The 20,562-nt window shown below is 57.0% G+C and overlaps 1 protein-coding gene across 4 annotated transcripts in view; it reads right to left on the reverse strand.

Annotated features, from left to right (window-relative positions):
- RELT (RELT TNF receptor) overlaps positions 1 to 20,562 on the reverse strand; it is a 78,417-nt gene that overhangs the window by 3,316 nt on the left and 54,539 nt on the right. For 3 of the 4 annotated variants that reach the window (XM_026651692.2, XM_026651693.2, XM_026651694.2), the window contains exons 6-10: positions 18,183 to 18,440; positions 7,264 to 7,344; positions 6,552 to 6,633; positions 5,502 to 5,765; positions 3,859 to 4,039 (exon numbers count right to left, since the gene is read on the reverse strand). In XM_026651692.2, the coding sequence (XP_026507477.1) occupies positions 3,859 to 4,039; positions 5,502 to 5,765; positions 6,552 to 6,633; positions 7,264 to 7,344; positions 18,183 to 18,440 (866 nt within the window). The remainder of the gene's footprint in view (positions 1 to 3,858; positions 4,040 to 5,501; positions 5,766 to 6,551; positions 6,634 to 7,263; positions 7,345 to 18,182; positions 18,441 to 20,562) is intronic. The other variant, XM_026651695.2, reaches the window with a different exon arrangement.

Consider the following 20,562-nt stretch of genomic DNA (forward strand, 5'->3'; position numbering starts at 1 on the left):
GGGCCACGGTCCCATTGGAAGCCAAGGGAGCCTGTGCTCCTTAATCACTTGGACTCACCAGAAAATCCCACCCTCTATTTCAGAACACTTCCATCGACTTATTCCAGCAAAGCGCAGCCTAAGTCGGTCTGTGGCAGAGCCAGGCACCGAACCCAGGAGTCCTGCTTCCCTCCCCTCTGCTCTAACCACTAGAGGGCACTCCGCTAGTCGACCCACAAAAGCAGTGACGTATTACTCTGGGCCTGGGGTTATTGCTGCCTCTCACTCATCAGGCAACAGAAAGTCAAAACAAGGTGGTGGAGGCTCACGAACGCGTGTAGGTGTTGATGGCAGCATCGTCTCCCAGTCACAGAACTGCCACCCTTTCGGAGATGTGCTGCCAGGGCCCCACCCTGTCCAGCATCAAGGCTCAGGGTTTAAAGAGTCCAGCTGGACCCTTCTGGCGATCAGGGCTGAAGGTGACCCGAGATGCAAGCTGGGCAGCAGTTTGCTGCCCTGGGAAATCACAAGCTGGAGCCAACGGGCCACAGGCCAGGTGCGTAGAAGGGCTCAGTTGGTCCTGCAGGCTTTCAGGGCAAGCGACCATTGCACAGGGCAGCTGCTGCTCTGGAGGTGCCGTGTGGGGTCAGGAAGGACTAATGAGCCCGCAGGAACCAGAGAGGCCCACGACATGATGCAGACAAACCCTGTCCTAGCCTCTGTAGAGCTGTTCCCTCTTTGAAACCTGCTGCCGCCTACCCTTCACCCTGACACCGCTGCAGCCCGTGGGCACCCGGCAAAGCACAGAGAGACCAGCCTGCTCCCAAGAGCCCAGCTGAGCTGAGCTCTCCTGGACCAGCTAGCCCAGAGCTGAACGTGTACAGTCCCTCGAGTGCCCCTAACCCTCAGCACCACGGGGCAGCAAATCCAAAGGGCTGGCCTGAAACAAACGGATGTACCAGGTGTTCACACCTGTGTAGCTTCCCTTTCAGCACTGCCCAGTGCTTTGGCAGGTCCTTTGCTTGTGCAATTATGTGTAATTCAGCAACTGGCCAGCAGGGGGAACCAGAGGCCCAGGCACCTATGCGCACAAACCATAGAACGTCAGGGTTGGAAGGGACCTCAGGAGGTCATCTAGTCCAACCCCCTGCTCAAAGCAGGACCAATCCCCAGACAGATTTTTGCCTCAGATCCCTAAGTGGACCCCTCAAGGACTGAACTCACAACCCTGGGTTTAGCAGGCCAATGCGCAAACCACTGAGCTATCCCTCCCCCCCCCCGTGCCCGTTCCAACTCGCTCTGTCTCTGTTAAGGGACAAGTGCCAGCAAACGCCCCTGACGTGGCAGCCCGTCATGTGCCAGTGGCAGCCCGTCTGCCCCCCAGGAGGCTGTTCTGCATGTTCAAGCTCCCGAGCTCCTGGGCCATCTCAAGGCAGGCGGACTCGGCGGTATGTGGCTGCGAGAATGCCGGCAGCATGCCATGGCACAGGCACCCTGACCCCTCCCCCAGAGCAGCAGGGTTACGGGCAATGCGGGTGGTTTCTCTGGGAGCAGCTGCAGAGGAGTTTACCCGCCCAGCTCTGAAGCATCACCCCGCACTCCACAGCCCCGTATTACTTTACATCTCCTGACCCACCTGCACTGCTGCCTGCAGCGACCTCGCCAGCCGCCCAGCCCCATTCCGCAGAGCCCAGAGGAGCATCCTAATGCTGAGGGCGCTTGCTGAACTCCGAATACTTCAGGCTTGTCTCTGGGTAGCCCTATGGGCTCCCAGCCCTGCTCTATTGCTCACCTGGATGATGACCGAGCCCAGTCACAAATTCCCTAACGCTGTAGAGCTGGGGATTGCGTCTGTGCACATATGCAGTCGCCCAGCCCCGCCTCCCCCAAGCCGCTGCCCACCAGCTCGGGAGAAAGATGTGCAGCGAGAGCTTCCATGAGACCACAGCCCCACTGTCAACGGCGCGGCCACTACGAAGGGCAGGAAATAACGTCCTGCAAACAAACCCGGTCACCCAGCCGCAGGCACGAGAGACTCCCAGGTACCAGCCCTGTGTGGCTCGGGCATCAGAGCCGGAGCTGATCCCAGCTATGCACTGCCATAACAACACCGCAGATCACATCGCTGTGCGCCAGGGCACCCCCCTGCCTTAGCCAGCGGCTGTTTTGATAATGTAGGAAGCACCACAATAAAAACATTCCATGAGGCTCCCATACAGATTGAGTGTGATACGCTGTGGCTGCAGATGGTCTATGCTGCAGAACAGCCCATTTGCCAGCACTCCCTGCTGGGTCTGTCTGAACAGCCAAAAGCCCAGAAATCGGGGATAAAGTCTTAATAGGACTAAACTACTGGGGGGGGGGGGGGGGGAAGGGTCTGTTGCTTTTCAGATCCTGAATTCAGTGTTCTCAAAATATTCCAACATGTGGCAGCTGAGAGGCCAGAGGACCTGCTGCAGGCTGGGAAAAGGGGAGGTCATTGATTTGAGATACACTCAGAATCTACCCACAGTCGCTGGATGTTTCTATGAGGATGATGCAGCAGTAGGATAGTTAGGGGTCAGCATCACAGGCACCGACTTTCTTCTGACCAGGTGGATGCTCTGCCCCGAGGTCCTGCCCCCACTCTGCTCCTTCCCCCAAGGTCCCCTCCTCGCCCTGCCTCCTCCTGCCCCCCTCTGTCCCTCCCCCCACCTCTTGCTGCCCCTGCTCTGCCCCCTCCTCCCAGGACCTCCCCCCAGCTGCCGAACAGCTGATCGGCGGGGGGCTGGTGAGCAGCTGCTAGTTTTTTGCCGTGGAGCACCTACTGTGTTGGCCCCTATGGTGAGCATTAGGCCCCAGGGTTAGCACCCCATTAAGGTGGCTGCAGGCAGTTCCTGGTGCGGGGGTTTCGGACACTGCAGGCTCACTAAAACCACGCTGCCATGCTTCATGTTGGGCACGACCCCTTTGCCGTCACAGCTAGAAGCTTGTGGCCTGGTGCTCAGAGGTGTCAAGCACCCACAGCTCCTATTGACTTGGGTAGGAGCCAGGGGGCCCAGCACTGTCCAGGGGAGCGGTTGTTTGTACATACAATGTAGACATGAAGTCTGCAGAAAGTGGTGGCTCTCCTAGAGAAGGGGCAGCATATGGCAGCCCCATCCAAACCCTCGCTGGCTGGCTCGGGGGCACGCTGCTGCCTGACAGCTGCTTTACGTGCAGTGAGTCTGGGGACTCATTCCAGGGCCTAGAGGACACGTGTCCACAGCCCCAAAACACTCTCCTCCACCTGGCGTCATCAGCAGAGAGGTCACAGGCTGAACAGGCCAGAGAGGCAGAAGAGCCGTCTCGCTCCTCCTGACTCAGCAGCATTCTGACCGGGAGAAAGAGGTTTGGGTCCTCAGGCCTCTGGCTACTGCTCAGCTGGCTTATGCTCGGGATTTAAACAGGACGGTGCAGCGTGTGCGTATCATCCCAGGAGAAGCCCATATACGCACAGCTCTGGAATGCATCAGCTTGTCCAGGCCATGCTGGGAGACAGATTTCCTTCCGTCCGATCCCCAGCCAGCTGGCTGACATGCAGAGCTCCCGGAGACGGGGAAGGGAGGCTAGCTGTGCCTCAGAGCCACCCAGGTGATCACAGAGAGCCCGGCTCGATCACCTCTGGGCAGGGGCAGAGTTCATACGCACCAGAGCATAGTTCCCTCCCTGCCACCAAAACCCAGGTCCAGGTTTTAGCTCCTCTCCAGCCTTGCTTTCCAAGCCAAAGCTCTAGGGAGCCGGCTGATTCTAGCGGGAAGTGGAGAGGGGAGTAAAACCTGGACCGGAGCCCTCAGCCTGCGGGAGCTGGAACCCCTATTGTTCAGGATCGCCTCTCCAGCCCACGCCATGCATGCTCACCTCTTGTTGGCTGTCGGCCGTTTTCAGCCATTTCGACCTGGCTCCGTTGCCCACCAGCGATTTCTGCTCGGCAGGGAGGCCGCTGCGGGGGGAGTCGGCCGGCTCAGCCCCACTGCACTCCAAGATGGTTTTCACTTCTGGAGGGTTGGGCTTCTGCTCGGGGATGCGAGCCACTCGGAACCTGCAGACACAGCAGCGCATGGCTCAGAGACACTATGGCGGGGCATGGGGACGACCAGCCACCCTGGGGGCATGAGCAGCCCAGCCAGCGTTACCCCCATATGTGGAACAGTGGGCAGGGCCTGACTTAACACTCAGGACAGATGCAGTTGTCTCTGTGTAGTGTATCTCCCTGCCTGGCCTTACAAAGGCCGGTATATGCCTCATTACACAGATGGGGAAACTGAGGCACACAGAGCCTAAGCAGCCTGCCCAAAGTCACACAGCGATGGGTAAGGCGAAGATTTTGTTGTGGATATTTTTAGTAAAAGTCATGGACAGGTCGCAGGCAAAGAAAAATTCACAGAAGCCGTGACCTGTCCCTGACTTTTACTAAAAATATCCACCACAAAATGGGGAGCCTAGGCAGCTGCTGGCAAGCTGGGAGCTCCTGGGTCCCTCTCCACTGGCAGCTCTAAGCTGCGGGGGTCCCCACCCCACCACCCAGAGCCCCCGCCTTCTGGGGCGGCAGGGGTACGCTGCCGCTTCCTGCCTCCACAGGCAGCAGGAGACCCTGCAGCCCCCAGCCAGCGCTGGCTGAAGTCATGGAGGTCTTTGGAAGTCACCAATTCCATGACCTCTGTGAGTAAATCGCAGCCTTAATGACGAGTGGCAGAGCTGGAGGCCTGGCTCCTAGTCCCGGTCTCTAGTTGGATGATCACACTGCATCGTCTGGGTTTAAGAAGAAGTGTTCTGTGCATCTTGGCTAGCCCTCCACATCCAGCCCACGTTTAACCCCGGCCGGTGGTACATCTCGGAGATGGCTGAACAAGTGACCCCACCTTGGCACCCTGCTGCCTAGGATATTCTCCCTGTGCACCAAGAGGGGGCAGGGTGCCATGCCCGGTCTATGCCTCTGCTTGGGGAGGCCTGGTCTGTATGTAACACGGGGCCTCCGGATGGCTTGTTGGCAGCGGGGACTGAACCCAGGATTTAAAGCCATGAACCTCCACTACCTGGGCTAGAGACCCAGTTCCTAGCAGGCTCAAACTCTGAGGCGGTCCAGCCACTAGAGGGGGACGGAGAGCCCCACCAGGCAAGCCCCTGCTCAGCCGTACATGAGACGCAGCTATGTGAGAAGCCCTTTCCTCCTCGCCATGGGAGCAGAGCCATTCCAGGCCTGGTAGCATCGAGGGCTTGGGCAGGGGCCGCTGCCTCTGGGACTGGCTCTCTGCAGCGGGCTGGGGATCATTAGGGGAAGGCTCCATTTAACGGGGCCTGCCAGACAGCGGGGTTGAGATGCACAATGGGCTGCAGCAAGTGACCCATCCTTTGCAGGGTCCCCCTGCGCACTCCTAGAGGTGGGCCCGAGCTGTGATGTGGGGCTGCAGGCCCAGGCCTCGGGGCAGGCCCAGCTCCACTCCCGACAGCTCTGCGTATGACAGGGATCTGCTCCCTTCAGGGCAGGGTCTGGTCCCGCTCACCTGCCCACGGAGAGGATGGTGATCTCTCCCGGCCGGCTGGCTTTGCCGCCCGGCTTTGCCGGCTTGGGGGCGACACTGGCGGGAGCGGGGATGGTGGCGGCCGCAGCAGTGGCGGCAGCTTCCGGAGAGAGCAGCACCTCCGGCCACTTCTTCTGGCAGCAGCGGGTGCAGCTGGGGCCCGAGCGAGTGGCCAGGCCCTGCACCGTGTGCAGGTGGTGTTGGTGCCGGCAGATGTGGGGGATGTGCGGTAGGAAGTGCAGCCTGCTGGGGAGAGAGACAGTCAGGAGGGAAGGGGGGGGGGGGGGAGGGACGCCCTAGTTAAAGTCTCCCTGCGAGGGGGGCAGGCCATTGCTTGTCACAGGGGAGATACAGGTCATGCACATCACAGCCCTGATCAGCTAGCACCCTACCACCAGAGTGGCCTGGGACGCTGACTAGTCTGTATCCCGGCTCCCTGCTGCCGAGCACCAACACCCAGCCGCTCACCGGCACGTCGCCCCGGGGCTGTAGGGTTTAACCTGAGCACAGCTAAGCTGGGTCGGTGGGTGAAGTGACCGGCCTGTATCCTTCCTCCGGCAGCCAGCTCCTGGATGTTTTCTAGAGCTGCCCACCCTGCGCAGCGACCAACGGGTCAGCCCGGCTCACTCCCCCACGCAGCCAGTGCGGTGCCTCCTTTGGGTCACACGGTGGCAGTGCTGGCTTCCCAGGGGTTACAGCACGTTTGCATCTTGCGGCACCGATGGGATCAAGCCCCGCTACAGCCCCGCTGAGTCCTACAGGGGTTTGTCTTGAGACCAGGGCTCAGAGAGTTGGGTTTGGTCTGGGCTACAAGACGGAGCCACATCGGGGCGTGTATGTTTCCTTGTTGTCCTGGGGGCTTCCTACAGGGAGACCCTTTGGGAAAAGGAGCTATGCCTGGCCTGCCCCCTGATGCCAGCAGCAGCCCTGAATAGACTCCCAGCCTTCCCCTGCTCAGGCAGGCCCGTCTCCACTGAACCGCCGCAAACGAAGCCAGTATCAGCACAGGGGCTGCAGGCCCAAGGCCCTTACCTGGCTGCAGGCTTGTGGCTGGTCTGCACCACCTGTTTGCTGTGGTACTCCTTCAGTAGCTCCTCCAGGGCCGCAGCGTTCTCTGTGGGCAGCAAATCAACAAAAGGGAATTTGATCATAAAGACAGATGCAAAGGGAGACACAAGACCAGCTGTTCAGCCATGGGTCAGCTCAGGGCCAGAGTTAGACCATCACAGGCCTGGCCCTACTTTTCAAGGCTGGGCTAGGCAGGTTCACAGCTGTGGTCTAGTTAGGGTCCACGGGCCGAAAGACCTGCACCCTTTGGCATGCTGGCTAAGGAAAGGGGACAACTCTCAGACGCTGGAGTTGTACAGAGGAGCCTCTCTGGAAATCAACTCCCACCTGTTCATGCTCTCTGTATGTGTGTATATATATCTCCTCAATATATGTTTCACTCTATATGCATCCGAAGAAGTGGGCTGTAGCCCACGAAAGCTTATGCTCTAATAAATTTGTTAGTCTCTAAGGTGCCACAAGTACTCCTGTTCTTTTTGCGGATACAGACTAACACGGCTGCTACTCTGAAATCTGGAAATCAAAGTCATTGGCCAGCACCAATGCAGTGCTACCAATGAAGGAAACATGTTCCATCTCTCCCCTGAGTGTAACATGCAGCCAGAGCTCCCCAGCTTTCAGTCCAGGGGCAACCACATGGGTCGGAGATCCCCGCCTCCCTTGGTACTGTACTGACCTTTCTTCTCCGTGATCAGCTGCACAAGGACCCCGATGGTATCTTGGTTGGCATCTTCTATTCTGTAGGCTGAGCTATTACCTGGAGGGGGACACTTGGGTATTAAAACCTGCTGCCATTCCCCAGGCACAGTAACGCAGCGACTCAGCACCTCACCCACGTCAGTTGATTAAGCCTCATGGTGATACACAAACAGGCAAGTGGTGCACCCATTTTACAGATAGGGAAATGGAAACGAAAGGACTCTCTCAAACTCAGTCAGTGGCCTGGCCAGACAGAACCCAGGCACTCTGGCTCTCAGTCCAATACCCTAAGCACGCTCCCCCAGCAGAGCTGTGAAAAAAAAAAGTTACATTTTCCCTGATGAGCCCTTCCCCCCAAGTCAGAGGGTATTGGGGATTGGTCCTGCTTTGAGCAGGTGGTTGGACTAGATGACCTCCTGAGGTCCCTTCCAACCCTGATATTCTAGGATTCTTCTCTACCACACAAGTCAGCTGGTGTCCAGGATCAGCTGGGAGCCTTCCAGTCCTTTTATTACATAGTGGTTCTAGCACAATATGGTCTAGATAGTACACAGCCCTGCCATGAGTGCAGGGGACTGGACTAGGTGACCTCTCGAGGTCCCTAGAGCCAGCTCTGTTACGCTAGGTGTTGTACATACATTCACAGCCGGCAGCCTGAAGAGTTCGCAATCTAAGCGGACGAGACAAAGGGGGCGTTGTGCCTGTTTTACAGATGGGAAAACTGAGGCACAGAGGAAATAAGGGACTTGCTCAAGCAGACAAAGCTGGGACTTGAACTCAGATCGTCTACATCCCAGAGCCTTAGCCACGAGCGCAGCCTCCCTCTAGCCCAGGACAGCCAGCCAAGCTGTCCCATGCATTGTTCTCCAGCGCGTGCTGCCTTAGAGCAGGTGGCCTATTCGGGACCTTTAACAGGTCATTGGGGCAAACGGCCTGACCCAAAATCCCAGATCCTGGCATGATTCCGAGCCCCAACCTGGCGGCATGAGCTTGGCTCGGATCCTTAGGGCCATAAATTCTGCCTGCTTCGCCCCACTCCTGAGGTGGGCAAGGCACTGCCAGCATTGTCAAGCTCTTCGCTTGCAGGCCCTGTGTACACTAGAAAGAGACATTCCTCTGGGCACCCCACCTTTTCCCCACTGCTCATTCTGGCCTTTGCCCATGACCCTCAGATATTTTGAATACCAACACCACTACACCCACTGGCCAGGAGATGGCACTGCTGTCCCAGCCCAGCCCATGCATTCTGGGTCTCGCGGAGACAGCAGCGCCTTCATTCCCCCTTAGCACAGGGAGCTGAGGTTACAGGCAGTTGCTGGCTAACGCAGCTGCAGCCCAGATTGCAAGGAGAGCTGCAGCCACAGCTCACAAAGCATCGCCTTGGGCCAGTGTCTGATCTCACACCAGAGAGGTGGCAACTGACAGCAAAATCCCAGCTAGACTTCCCAAAACCAGTGGCGAGGTCTTAGGGAGGTGACGCCCTGAGCTGGCGCAGTACGGCCTTGTACGGGGCAAAGCAAATAGCGCTGTCTGTCCAATACCCTGGATTGGCGACTGCTGGCTCCATAGATTCATAGATTCTAGGACTGGAAGGGACCTCGAGAGGTCATCGAGTCCAGTCCCCTGCCCGCATGGCAGGATCAAATACTGTCTAGACCATCCCTGATAGACATTTATCTAACCTACTCTTAAATATCTCCAGAGATGGAGATTCCACAACCTCCCTAGGCAATTTATTCCAGTGTTTAACCACCCTGACAGTTAGGAACTTTTTCCTAATGTCCAACCTAAACCTCCCTTGCTGCAGTTTAAGCCCATTGCTTCTTGTTCTATCCTTAGAGGCTAAGATGAACAAGTTTTCTCCCTCCTCCTTATGACACCCTTTTAGATACCTGAAAACTGCTATCATGTCCCCTCTCAGTCTTCTCTTTTCCAAACTAAACAAACCCAATTCTTTCAGCCTTCCTTCATAGGTCATGTTCTCAAGACCTTTAATCATTCTTGTTGCTCTTCTCTGGACCCTCTCCAATTTCTCCACATTCTCCAGCAACAACCAACCTGTGGTTAGTTACCAGGTTTGCCGCAGGCATCCCATGGGAGCAATTCTCTGGCCTGTGCTATGCCAGAGGACATCACAATGGTCCCCTCTGGCCATAGAGTCTAGGACTCTTGCAGAACTCCATGTTAACAAGTCCCCATCTATCCTCTACCACAGACTGGTGGTTCCCAGCCTTTTCCAGGCTACCACCACCCAGCTCTTGTAGACCTCAGAGCACTTTACAGAGGGCAGATGGAGAAACATACAGAGAGAGAGCAAACGACGGAGTCCCAGTCAGTGCACCAGACCACACCGCCTCCCCCAGGGCATGCCCAGGAGCCAGCCGGCTCCCGCTCCCATTCAGCAATATGGGAAGGGCAGGATGGTCACAACCCTCCAGGTGACCCCAGGTTGGGAACCCCCTGCCAGGAACCATTTGAGACAGATCCTTCCATGACCCCCCTTCCCCGGGCGCATCAGAGGTAATGTTAGGCCATCATCAGAGACGAGATGGGGACGGGTACTCAGTTCCACCTCCATCAGGTACCTGTGCCAGCTGCAATCTCAATCATCAGGAGCCCAGCAGCCCTGCTGCTCCCCTCTAACCAAATCTCGTGGCAGCGCCCATCCTGAGGGGCTCAACAAGTCTGACACCAGAGAAGTGCCCGGCCAAGCCCCTTGCGAAGCAGGTGGGCAGAGTCTGGCTGGCAGTGCGGCCTGGTGAATGGGATGCTGGACAGGCGGCTGGCCACTGATGCGCTGAGTGTCCTTAGCCGCAGGTGCCTCAGTTTCCCTAGCTGTAACATGGGGTATAATAGCACGTGAGATGACAAGTGTGTTGCACGCCCTGTATTATAATTAAGGATAAGGTTGGGTCACCGATATTTTTTTAGTAAAAAAGTGTCACGGACGGGTCACGAGCAATAAACAAAAATTCACAGAAGCCCGTGACCTGTCCCTGACTGTCACTAAAAATATCCATGATAAGAAGGCTAGGTGGGTTCAGTATCCACTGCTGCGGTGTGGGCAGGGCCGCCCAGAGGATTCAGGGGATCTGGGGTCTTCGGCGGCGGGGGTCCTTCCGCTGCAGCTCTTCGGGGCACTTCGGGGGCGGGTCCTGGAGCAAGTGAAGGACCCGCCGCTGGAGACCCGGAGTGGAAGGAGCCCGCGCTGCCGCCGAAAGATCCAGAGCGGAAGAAGCTCCGGGTCTTCAGCAGCAGGTCGTTCACTCGCTCCAGGTGTGTTCGGCGGCACTGAAGGACCTGCCGCCGAAGACCCACCGAAAACTCTTGTGGGGGCCCCTGAGGGGGCTGGGGCAAATTGCCCCCTCCCCTGGGCGGCCCTGGGTGTGGGGGAGTTCGGGGTCCCCCGGCCTGTACGGCTGGGCTGCTGAGGGGTCCTCCCACCAGGGCGAGGGCTGGGAGTTCCAGCCCCGGGGCAGAAAACGTCACAATGGAAGTCATGGATTCCGTGACCTCATCGTAGCCTTAGTTATAACAATTCTTTAGTTAAAAAGCAACTGGACAATCCAGAGAAGCCCCACCCTGGGCTTTGACCCAGGGGCCTCTGATCTGCTGTTTGAGGGACACCCCTCTCAAATACTCCCTGGTAACTTGGCTACAGTTAACTCTGATCCAGAAACTAGGTCAGCCTCAGTCCCCTTGTCGTGCCTGGCTTTTCTGCACAGCAACCACTGGCGCTGCAGACATCAGGGACCGCGAGCCCCCGTAGTCATGGCGACGGCAGCTGGGGCTGGGTACTTCAGGGTTATTTAACTTTCATTCGGCTCAGAAAACAGGGGAGGCGCGCTGCAGGGCAATCACCGAGAGCCATGGCGGGCAAGCCAACAGCATGCCAGGCTGCCCTGCAGGGCTCGTGCTCGGAGACAGCAGGCGGAGCAAGCGGGCACGCTGGGCAGGTGTTAGTTGTTGCCGTGGTTCTAGACAGGTTTTGTGTTGCCTGGGAGTTTGAGTGAGGAATCAGGTTTAGAGATGAGTCTATTTCTGAGGGATCTGGAGAGGGTGGAAGCCCGGGGGGGGGGGGGGGGGAAACACACAGGTGAAGGCACAGAGACGAATAAGAGAAGGCAAGTGAAGAGGGTGCTTGGTCTTCCTGTCTGTCAGTGTGTGTTGTGTAGGGGGGCGGGGAAGATGGATGCTGTTGTGCGGTTACTTTGTTCATAGCCTAAGGGAGATGTAGCAGCTGTCTAGAAATCACTTGCTGTGCTAACTCTCGCCATTTTAAGCACAAGTCTCACAATATTTGCTGTTTTCTTCTTAAAGCTCCAACCCCCGGAGTCATGAGATTACAACCGAATCTCAGTTTTCACGTAGAGTCCGTAGGCCTCACTGCTGCAGAACAGAGCTCGAAAACGTGACCCCCGTAAAGACTCAAAACCCAGAAACCCAAACAGACCCCCAGGTATGTTTAAGTCTTGTGATAATTTAGCCATTTTCCTGTTTTTTTTGGAGCCGGACTCAGGAATTGTGAATGCACGGGAGAAGCAGGCTCCGTTTTAATCAACCCCAAGCTTCCCTCACAGCGGTTAAGAGCCCCACACATCTGCATCAGGCCGTTTTATCTGGAGGATTCCCCTGCACCTCTGCAGTGGGATTTAAGAGAAATAAACACATGCCCCCATCATGGGCTCCATAAAGAGGGTGGGGTCAATGCATGGAACAGGTCGAAAGCCCATTGCCTGAAAAAGCGACGTCAAAGGACTTTCCCACAGCTCCTATCTGGCCCAGGGACTAATGGCAGAGGGACAAAACTAGGACCCAGACTTCACCACAGCTCAGGACTGTCCCAAGCCAGGATTTTGATTCAGCTCCCAAAGTGGTTCACAAGCGCCACATACACAGTACTGCAGAAATGCAGCCACCTCTGGGATGGAAGGTACCAGCCAACTTGCATATAGCGAAGCATGCCAAAGTGGGGTGGGGCAGGGGAGTATTTTGCCCTGTTGTGTCTTGCCCATGAATGCTGTTATCAAAAGCACCATGGCATTTCTATTGATCACACAGAAAAAGGGATTCCAGTTTTAAGGTGTCACTGGAGAATTTCCCACATAGCAAACCTCAGGCACCTGGGTGAGATAAAACACTGACTCACACTTGCCAAGATCTGAACCGTGGACTCCGGGGGGTGCCAAATCAGACGATTAGGGATCTAAGCCATCCCCAGGAGCTACTGACCACACTCCAAATGGGCCTATTGTTTTCAGAGAGCAATTTATCTCAAGGCTCTTGATCTATCCTGGACTTTGTTTCTATTGTCTCCAGTGATGAGGGAGGCACCGGGGACAGGCGTCATGGGGTGACGGAAAAGTAACAGCTGGTCCAAGCATCAGTGCTGAAGAGATGCATTCCTATTGGCTGAAGTGCCAAGCGCGTCTAAGGCAACCGCAAGCCAGCCTAGTCAGCCAAGTGCTATTGGTTAGGAATAGGCTGGCTTCTGGCTGAACACCTATAAATAGAGGGAGTCTTCTGGGATATTCACAGACAGCCCTGTTGCTACCCAAACTGGCCCCCTCCCATGCCACCACAAACAGAGGTATTAGAGTCTTAGTTACCCCTCGTATTATGGCCTGTATTGCAGATAACAGCTAGATCTCAATGTGCTGTACAAAGGGGGACACGGTATTTTTATCTCCATTTGACAGATGGGGAAACTGAGGCACGGGGTGGGAAGCAACTTGCCCAAGGTCACACAGCAGGCCAGTGGCAGAGCTGGGAACTGAGCCCAGGTCTCCTGAGTCCCAGTCCAGCGCCTTATCTACAGAGAGGACCAGGCCATTCCTAGCACAGTTTGGCTAATACCTCAGAAACCACCTAAGTAAGCATCCAAGACAATTCTATAGGACACTGAGGCTAGAATAGCCCGAGATTCCAGCCACCAGGCATTGGGGACAGAGCGTTCCCAGCAAAGGGGCCTTACCTGCAGAACTCCTTTCCACAAGAGATTGGAACCCGATTTGGGGGGGGAGGGGGAGCACACACCAGTTGGATAAAGCCTTCTCCAGGACTGATGCTCCAGTGATTCAGAGGAGAGCCAACCACAACCCACCCTTCTCCCTCAGCCTGTGTTACTTGGGCAGCCGTGCATTGCTGTGCCTATGTCAGGCAATGCAACAAATCCAGGTGCTGCAAAGTCACACACCTGGGGAGAGGGGATTCAAACTCTGCTCCTTCAGCACCAAAAATGCAGGCAGCAGCTGTGTGAGCTACAAGAAGTATCCCCTGACTGGGGGCAGCAGTAGGTACCAGACCATCTTTGCAGCTCAGACACTGGAAGGCAACCCTGATTCACACGTATTACAGCCAAGAAAAGAGGTTTTCAGCCTGCAGAGGCTCTAGTGATGTGGGGGGTTGTGAGTTTTGACCAGCACCAGTGTCACGAGTCATAGCACTATCCGCCCCCTTCCCCCTCAAGGCCCCAAGCTGGAGAACTTTCTTCAGGCAAGGAGGACTGGATGGGGGCTCCCTTCACAGCATTGCTGCCATTCCCCTACTGGCCAGAGGGGGTCACTACAGAGCAGCTAGAAACATGCTCCTTTCCCTGCCCAGAGAGGAGGACTGGGACAGGATCTGAAACCCAAGCCTCTTACAAGATCCCAGGTCTGAATCTCTACCTGAGAGAAGGCCAGATCCGATTGTCTCAGAGCAGAGTGAGCTCGCTCCAGAGAGGCAGAGCTCAGGCCCATTCTGGGGGCTGGTTGTACTGCTTCATTCTGGCTCGTGTCTGGCAGCTCTGGACTCTCTTTCAGCAGCTGTGTCTATTCACAGTGCCACTGGGGTTAGGGTGACCAGACAGCAAGTGTGAAAAATCGGGACAGAGGGTGGGGGGTAATAGGAGCCTATATAAGAAAAAGACCCCAAAATTGGGACTGTCCCTATAAAATCGGGACATCTGGTCACCCTAACTGGGGTACGGTTCTTGAAATACTGATTAACTAAGCATGGGGGGAGGGAGGGGAAGGTAAAGAAGATCTTGGGACCAGCCTTGGAATCGCATAGAGACTCCTGGCATTTCTGGTGCAGCCTGGCTGTGCAAAGCAGCATGGGAGCCATCGAGAACTTAGCAATAGGCAGGGAGTAGGGGCGGCGGCGAAGCCCTCCTGTAACCAACCCGCGTGCTGCAAACACACTTGTTCTCATATGCACCCAGAGGGGAACCTGACTGGAGCCTGGCTCCTTAGCTCCAAACACTCAGACTTCTACCACTTGATCGAAGAGCTCCCTAAGCTACCAGCAGATCCCCTCTCCGGGCCAGTCACTAGAGGGCAACATCTCTCTCACAACACAGTCCTTAACTAACCCTAGCCCTGTTCTCACTGAGAAATTCCAGAAGTGCCTCCCATCATCGATCCAGCACCGGTGAAAAGGCTTGTGCATCCAGGGAGCAGAAGGTTTTATTACTGTGGCACCTGGACCCACAGACACCTGTGGCTGGGTTTACACTAGAGAGAGGTCTCTCTGCTGGAGAATGGGACTGGGCGGGAGGGCCTCTCTGCACAGCTGTAGCCTGCAGGAAAGGAACTAGATTGACTTCAGAGGAAATGAATTGGCTACTGGCACTGAAATCAAGAGGGAAACAAAACAAAAAGAGCGAGGAGAGAAGAGAAACTGAATTCCATCCGCCTCTAGCCTCCGGCCGGAGAGGCAAAGGGTCTGGAAGGAGGGCAAAGGAAGGGAGTTAGCAGATTCCTCTCTGGGATCCAGCACCACACTAGGGTCGAGTCACATGCCAAAAGGATACAGCGAGAGCTGCTGGAACACTAGAGGATGGGCCCCGGATGGAGTGGAGGAACTAGACACCAGCCTGCCTGGCTTCCTGGGCAAACCGCATTGCTAGCAGGGTCCTGGCCAATGCCTTCCCCACTCAGATCCTCTCACTCATTTCCCTTCCCACTAGCCAAAATCGGACGGTCAGCAGGAAGCTGCCTCATTGCTGTGACTTCCACGCCAAGTCTGACTGCAGCTCCCCCAGGGCAGGAGGATCCAGGCACCGGGACAGAGGCCCCTCTCTCCTGGTGTCACCTCTGGGAGTAGTTAATGCTGCCAGCTGTGGGGAGGCAGCGGGCTAGACACGGGGGGAGCAGCCACTTGCCCCAAGCCTGCAGGATCTCATTAACAATGACAATTACGCCTGCCTGCACTTCCCCCTTTGGGCCACTAGAGGCTGCTGCGCTACACACACTGCAGGCAGCAGCCTTAGCTGCCAGCGGTACCGGGTGTCCTGAGCTGCCCCCACACCCAGCCCACCCTGAGCTTAGCAGCAGGGGCCTCCACCTTGGTGCAGGAAGTTAATGGAGGAGGCAGCTCAAGGCAGCCCCTTCCCGGTTGTGGCAGGGGCAGCTGCTGGAGCCTGCACAGGGCAGCGGGATGGAGCTGGGGCATTGTCCAGGGACCCCAGGCCCACATTGGCATGCGCTGGAGGCTGCATTTGCAACCTGTAAATCACCCCACCTCATGTGCACACAGAGGGGGTGAGCAGGGAGGGTTCAAATGACAACCCCTCCCCCGCCCAACTCCCCCCATCAAACATAAGGATTTAGTTTAAATCTCCTGCCATTTAAGCCAACCTCACATTTCTGGAGGTTTCTGGGGGGGACAGAAGCTCGTGAGTCAATCTCACGCTGACCGTCATGGCCCATCCCTCTCCCAAGGAAGGCGAGCCCTTGGGCAGCGCTGTTCAGTCCTCGCCCGTGTAACTGCAGAGGCATCTGGCGGCCTCTCCTGCAGCAGCTCCTGCCCTTGAGGTAACCTGCTGAACATGGCTTTGTTCCCTGTGGCAGCTGAGCAACTTGCAGGCACCGATGCAGGAGCTCAGGAACACTCAGGCTGGGGGCGACCCCTCCCCTGGCTTCTCCACATCAGCCCATCCCTCCCCTGCTGCAGTCAGGAGCTCTTCTCAGTACACCGCCAGAGGGAGGGGATCTGCTCTCAGTGCTGGGAATGAGGCACCCTTTGGGGGGGAACCCCACACTCCACGACACGTGGGGCATGGAAGGGGTTAGTTGAGAAGGATTGACAGCGCTGAGGGGTGGTATAGCCAGGGCAAGGCCTACTCCAGAGGTACTGCATTGTTAGAGAGTGGATCCTGCTGGACCACCCAGGAGACGTTCCACCAGGGAGGGAGCATGGACTGGTGGTCAGAGCAGGGGGCAGTGGGTCTGGCAAGCCCACCGCTGCCACCACTCATACTGCACTGCGCCTCGGCTGTACTTCGGAGGATACTACCAGCTGCCTGGGAGATATGAGAATTCACAGCTGTAAAACGCTTTGAGATCCTTGGGAGAGAGAGACACTATGGGCCAGACCCTCGCTGGGGTAAACAGGGCTTGGCTCATTGATTGGATTGGGGCTCTCCTGATTCACACCTGCTGGGGCTCTGGTCCATGAAGTGCAGAGCGTTAGCGGCTAGACGCGAGGCGATGCAGCCACTCAGTCGCTGCCAGGACTGTGCGCTCTGCCACGGAGAAGTTGGCTTTCCAGGCTCTCTTTGGGCACCCTTGCTAGCCTGTGTCCACAGCGCTCACTATTGCCCCAGCTCGTGAGAGCTCAGTTGGTGCAACCTCCACCTCAGCCCCTCCCTCCCGTGCTCCGTCCCAGCTCCATGGCAAGGAAGAGTGCACGGAGACAGGGCACATCTCTACAGGAGGGGTGAACTGATCAGTCCTTCTATGGGCAGGGTGGGACTGACGGGGTGACCGCCCTTCCCCTCTATCCAGGACCAGCTCTAGGCACCAGCAAAGCAAGCATGTGCTTGGGGCGGCACAGTTCCAGGGGCGGCATTCCGGCCATCTTTTTTGCTTGGGCAGTTGCGCTCTCGGAGCTTGGGGCAGCAAATTTTTTGCTTGGGGCGGCAAAAAAACCTAGAGCCAGCCCTGCCTTTAGCCACAGGAGAGGGAGTTTGTTCAGAGAGCGAAGAGCCAAAAGCAGACAAGGAAACAAACCCGGAGCCCCTGCCAGAGGCAGGAGCTGGTGACTAAGATGTTTATCACACAACATCTTTAAAAAAACTCTACAACTCACTTCTCCCCTTCCCCCCAGTCAATCCTTGCATCCCGGGTGGGCAGGAGCTCCTGGGTAGCTGCTTGCAGCCTGCCTAGAGGCTAGGGCAGGGGTCGGCAACCTTTCAGAAGGTGGTGTGCCGAGTCTTCATTTATTCACTCGAATTTAAGGTTTCACATGCCAGTAATACATTAACGTTTTTAGAAGGTCTCTTTCTACAAGTCTATAATATATAACTAAACTATTGTTGTATGTAAAGTAAATAAGGTTTTTAAAATGTTTAAGAAGCTTCATTTAACATTAAATTAAAATGCAGAACCCCCCGGACCGGTGGCCAGGACCCAGGCAGCGTGAGTGCCACTGAAAATCAGCTCGCGTGCCGCCTTTAGCACGCGTGCCATAGGTTGCCTACCCCGGACTAGAGCAAACGTATTGGTACGGTCAATGCACCCAGGCTGCCAGGCTTCCCAGCACACATCCACAGTGCCCACTCTGCCCCCACAGTGCCCGTGGGCTGGGGGACTCGGAGGCCAATCTCTCCCCTCTGCCAGGCTGGGGCATAGCTGGGGCTGGTCTAGTTCTTCCACATCATCTCAGGTATTTCCAGCGTGCCTGTCGCGCCACCCAAAGGGTGGGCACAGAGATGGGTGCCACAGTCAGATCAGCCACAGTGGGGCGCTAGAGAGGCAGTGGAGGTCTGGCATCTGGAGCTACAGTGCAGCAAGGCAACATAGCACCCTCCTACCTCCGCAGCGCCCCCTGCTGCCCCTAGTCGGTGCTAGGCACGAGCGCTCAAGCAGGGATTGCAGGGAGAGCGCGCAGAGCCCACCCCGCGGCCCTTACCGCCTCTCTCCGCCTTCGCCACGTCCTCGTCGCTCTCCTTGTGGGCCGTGCAGTGGTAGCCCTTCTTCTTCAGGAGGTTGCAGAAGAGGATGCCCAGCAGCCCCATGACGCAGAAGACCGGCACGATGGCCAGCACGGCGTACTGCGTGGTGTGTTCCTCCCGCTTCCCGTCCCGCGTGCCATTGGATGCCGCCCTCTCGTCCCGTCTGTGCAGGGCCTCGACGTTCCTCGCCAGCCGGGTCAGCCACTGCTTCGCGCCTGGAGGGACGAGGGTTAAAAGAGAGCCTGTAGTGAAGGTGGCCTAGTAGCTCAAGCACTAGACTGGCCGCCAGGAGACCTGGGTTCTAGTCCTGGCTCTGCTGGGTGACCTTGTGCCTCAGTGTCCCCATCTGTAAAATAGGGATAATGCTACTTGCCTCCTTTGCAAAGAGCTAGGTATGTTTATTAGGAGGGAGGGAACACTCCTTTGCCAGGCAGTTATCGTAGGTGTCACTGCCTGATTGTCAGTGAAATGTTCGTTTTTTGGTTCACATTTCCTGGGTTTAGGTTGAGATTTCTGGAAACATTGTCAGGTTTTTGGGGAGTTGGTTTCAGCTTTTCCTTGAAAACTGGGAAAAACACAACCCAGTCTGGGGTAACTGAGGGGCCGTTCTGTGAGGGGCCTGTGACGCAGTTGGCACTCCGTGCCCAGCCCCTGGTGCTGGAGAGCTGTCGCCCTGCAGCCGGGCGCTGAAGTGGCTGGGATTTGGGGAGCCAGGCCCATCCAGTTAAAGATAAAATGCTGGTCGGCAACAGGAAGTCACTCCGGCTTTCAGCTCCCGCCACCCCCCCAGGAAAGAGAGAGTCACTGACGGCTCAGGACAGGCTGCAAGGGGCCTGGAGGCCCTGAAATAGCAGCCCCTCTCCCCCCCCAAAAAAGCCCCAGCTTCCCATCCCCCAGCTCCTCCTCACCCCACAGAGTCTCCCTCCTTCACTGCCCCCCCCTTTTGCCCCCTCCCACCTGCACTTTTCGCCACAGGTCCGGCCCCCTGCCCCTCCAGCCAGACTGGAAGCTGAAGCCTGGCCCAGGGAGCCCTGGCAGCTGTTGGGAGCTGCAGACCCATCACCTGCCTGGGATGGGGGGGTCCTGAGAGCAGCCCCCGGCCCATGTCCCCGCCCCGGGCACATGGAGGGTCTGCAGCTTCCCACAGCTGCCTGCTCTGGCTCCAGCTTCCGGCAGTGCCGCAGGGGCCAAAGAGCCGCAGCCAGGTCGTGGTAAGAGCTCTCCCGCAGACACACGGGGTGTATTTTTCACGCCCCTGACCGACAAAAGTTTTGCCAACAGAAGTGCTAGTGTAGTCATAGCGTCACACAGCCCCTGGGTGATACTGATCCCCAGCCAAGGATTCGATTTCTGATGCGCCCACAGCTGGAACAGAGCTGGTGTGGTCACTAGTGGAGGGATGGGAAAGCAGCTCCTGTTAGCGCCATTACAGCAGGACAGGGGAGAAGCGATCCCAAACCACAGAAAGACGTGGGCCAGTTCTCCTCCGAAATGCACATCCTGCTCACACCAAGTGGGAGGGAGACGGGGGATCCGTTCATGGCTGGGGAACCTATTCAGAGACACCTCCACTCCCGTCCTTGGTGTGACCGTTCCAGAGGGACACCAGGATCAGACCGCACAGCTGAACCGGCTGGGCTGCGGCAGGTAGGCAGAGGAATCCCCACCAGGCCATCTCCCCTGCTTTTTCCATCCAGTTCCCTTAGCCAGGACCTCTCCAAAGCACTTACTGGCTACAGGGACCCCACCCCCAGCCCTCCTACGCATACGGCAGCAGCGCCCCGGCTTCACCATCCTCCACCCTGCGGGTGGGTGGATACCCTGTAGGGATGAGCCAGGTTTCCAACTAGGTTCTAGACACTGTGGGCAAGGACAAGGGGCCAAGCGCCCTATTCTTGTGCCCTGGGAGCTTTTGCGGCCATTCAGGATCTAGGTTGTTACAGGCCTAACCCACTGCAGGGCTCCAAACCAGCGCCTCCGGGAGTGTCAGGCTAGCCTGGCCGCAGGTGAGTCCGCCCGTGAATCACACTTTACAGACGGGGTTCGTTTCCTTCCAGCCAGCCCCACGTGACCCCCTGCAATGAACCCCGCATGCCCCCAGACCTGAACTCTGGCAGTCTCATCGCGGGTGGGGAGGGTCTGCCCCCGAGAGAGGAGCTTGCACTGCAGTGATAGCCCTAGCAGGAGGATGTGGAGATGTCTAGCTAGCTAGCTCACCACCGAACACCTGGAATGCGTGGCCCTGGTGTACGTGGGTGGCACTCACATGCCTGGGATGCAACTGGGCAGATATGTGGTTCATGCACACCTGGCCCTGACTGTGCACACCGTGTAGGC

Source organism: Terrapene carolina, unplaced genomic scaffold, assembly GCF_002925995.2.
Source record: "Terrapene carolina triunguis isolate 2854851 unplaced genomic scaffold, T_m_triunguis-2.0 Scaffold97, whole genome shotgun sequence".
Taxonomy (NCBI): Eukaryota; Metazoa; Chordata; order Testudines; family Emydidae; genus Terrapene; species Terrapene triunguis.